This window comes from Myotis davidii, unplaced genomic scaffold (assembly GCF_000327345.1).
Source record: "Myotis davidii unplaced genomic scaffold, ASM32734v1 scaffold609, whole genome shotgun sequence".
In the NCBI taxonomy this organism is placed as follows: domain Eukaryota; kingdom Metazoa; phylum Chordata; class Mammalia; order Chiroptera; family Vespertilionidae; genus Myotis; species Myotis davidii.
This window is the reverse complement of record NW_006300164.1, coordinates 470,922-472,421: the sequence shown is the minus strand read 5'-3', so window position 1 is coordinate 472,421 and position 1,500 is coordinate 470,922. Positions and strand designations below refer to the sequence as shown.

Here is a 1,500-nt window from a genome sequence, read left to right as displayed (position 1 = left end):
GGCGTCCAGGTTATGTCCGGCGCGCACCTCAAAGGGCCCACGTGGGCGGGCAGGAAGGCACGGAGGTCCCGCCTCACCGCTCCCGGCGCCCTGCAGCCCTGGCAGGGCTGGCGCCGGAAGGAGTCGCCCTGAGGACACCTGTCCTCATCCTGCCCTGGTCACCCAGAGGCAGCAGGTGCCCCCACACTTCCTGTCTCCCCTCTGCTGCTGGTCAAGCCCATCCCAGGGGCCCTGGCTTATCCACCCGGGGCCGGGGTCAGCCTGGGGCCGGGGTCAGCCAGCCCTCAGCCTCCTCATCCCTCTGTCCTGCCCTGGGATGGACCCCTGGATCCCCAGTGAGCCAGCCAGTGGGCCACCCTGTCCTAGCTTGAGCCCCAACCTGACAGCCTCTGTCGGAGGCAGTGCCACACCCAGGAGGCATCATTACAGACGGGAAACAGGCAGAGCAGCTGGGTCACGTGGCTGGAGGGGCAGGCCGGTACCCTGGAAGCCTGAGTGTGTCTTCACCCTGACGTGCTTACCATCGGGCCCTGGGCCTGGGCTAAGCGCCTTGGGGGTGGGGTGGGGGAGGGAGGCCTGGGCACTGTGGACATGGCACAGGAAGTCGGTGCCTGCAGAGGTGCACCAGGCCAGCCAGACCCGCCTCCGCCTCCCTCGGCCCCTCCCCCTCCCAGGCCCCAGAGGTGCTCCCTCTGCAGGAAGGGTCCTCTGAGGAGACTCCCAGGCAGAGGACCCTCGCTCATTCCCGCACCCGGAGGGCAGGGCCCCGCTCGGCTCTAGGCACTGAACTAGCCCTCGGAGCGTTTGGCCCAAAGAGCGCGTCCACCTGTGAACCAGGAGGCCAGGGTTCGATTCCCGCTCAGGGCACAGGCCCGGGGTGCGGGCTCCATCCCCAGCGTGGGGTGAGCAGGAGGCGGCCGGTCCCTGATTCTCTCTCATCCTGATGTTTCTGTCTCTCCCTCTCCCTTCCGCTCTGAGATCAATAAAACGATATTTAAAGAAAAAGATAAAGGAAGGGCCCTGGCAGGAGTGGGCCGAGGGCACCGCCGCCAAGTCCCGTCCGTGTGTCGGTGGGGAGGTGCTGGGAGCCTGGCGGTGCTCTGGCCCCTGTGGGGTGGGACCTCCTGCTCCCAGGCCCCCGCGGGCCCTGTGCTGCGTCCACGCTGTCCCGGCTGCTCCGGGCCAGGCCAGCCCCGCGGGGCTGTGGGCGTCCCACGGCGGGATGGCCCTGCGGCAGGAGAGGCCGGCTCCTCTGGCGGCCTGTGGCCGGTGATTGCGTCACACGCGTCCCTGGGATATAAACCGGGTGCCGGGCAGCGGCGTGGAGAGCGCTGGGCAGCGATGGGGGCCGGGCTGCTGGGCGCCATCCTGGGCCTGGTCCTGGTGCAGGTGGAGGTGGCCGTGCAGGACCTGGACCTGCAGAAGGTGGCTTCCCGGCCTGGCCTTGGGGAGAGGGGTTCGGGAGGGGCCCCGTGTCCAGCTGCTCCCGGCCCCGCCCCT

General features: G+C 69.4%; 1 protein-coding gene across 1 annotated transcript in view; it reads left to right on the top strand.

Moving 5' to 3' along the window:
* The window catches only part of LCN15 (lipocalin 15), a 7,364-nt gene that overhangs the window by 5,499 nt on the left and 365 nt on the right, over positions 1–1,500 (top strand). The window contains exon 6 of the mRNA XM_006776544.2: positions 1,135–1,425. Coding sequence (XP_006776607.2) covers positions 1,135–1,425 — 291 coding nt within the window. The remainder of the gene's footprint in view (positions 1–1,134; positions 1,426–1,500) is intronic.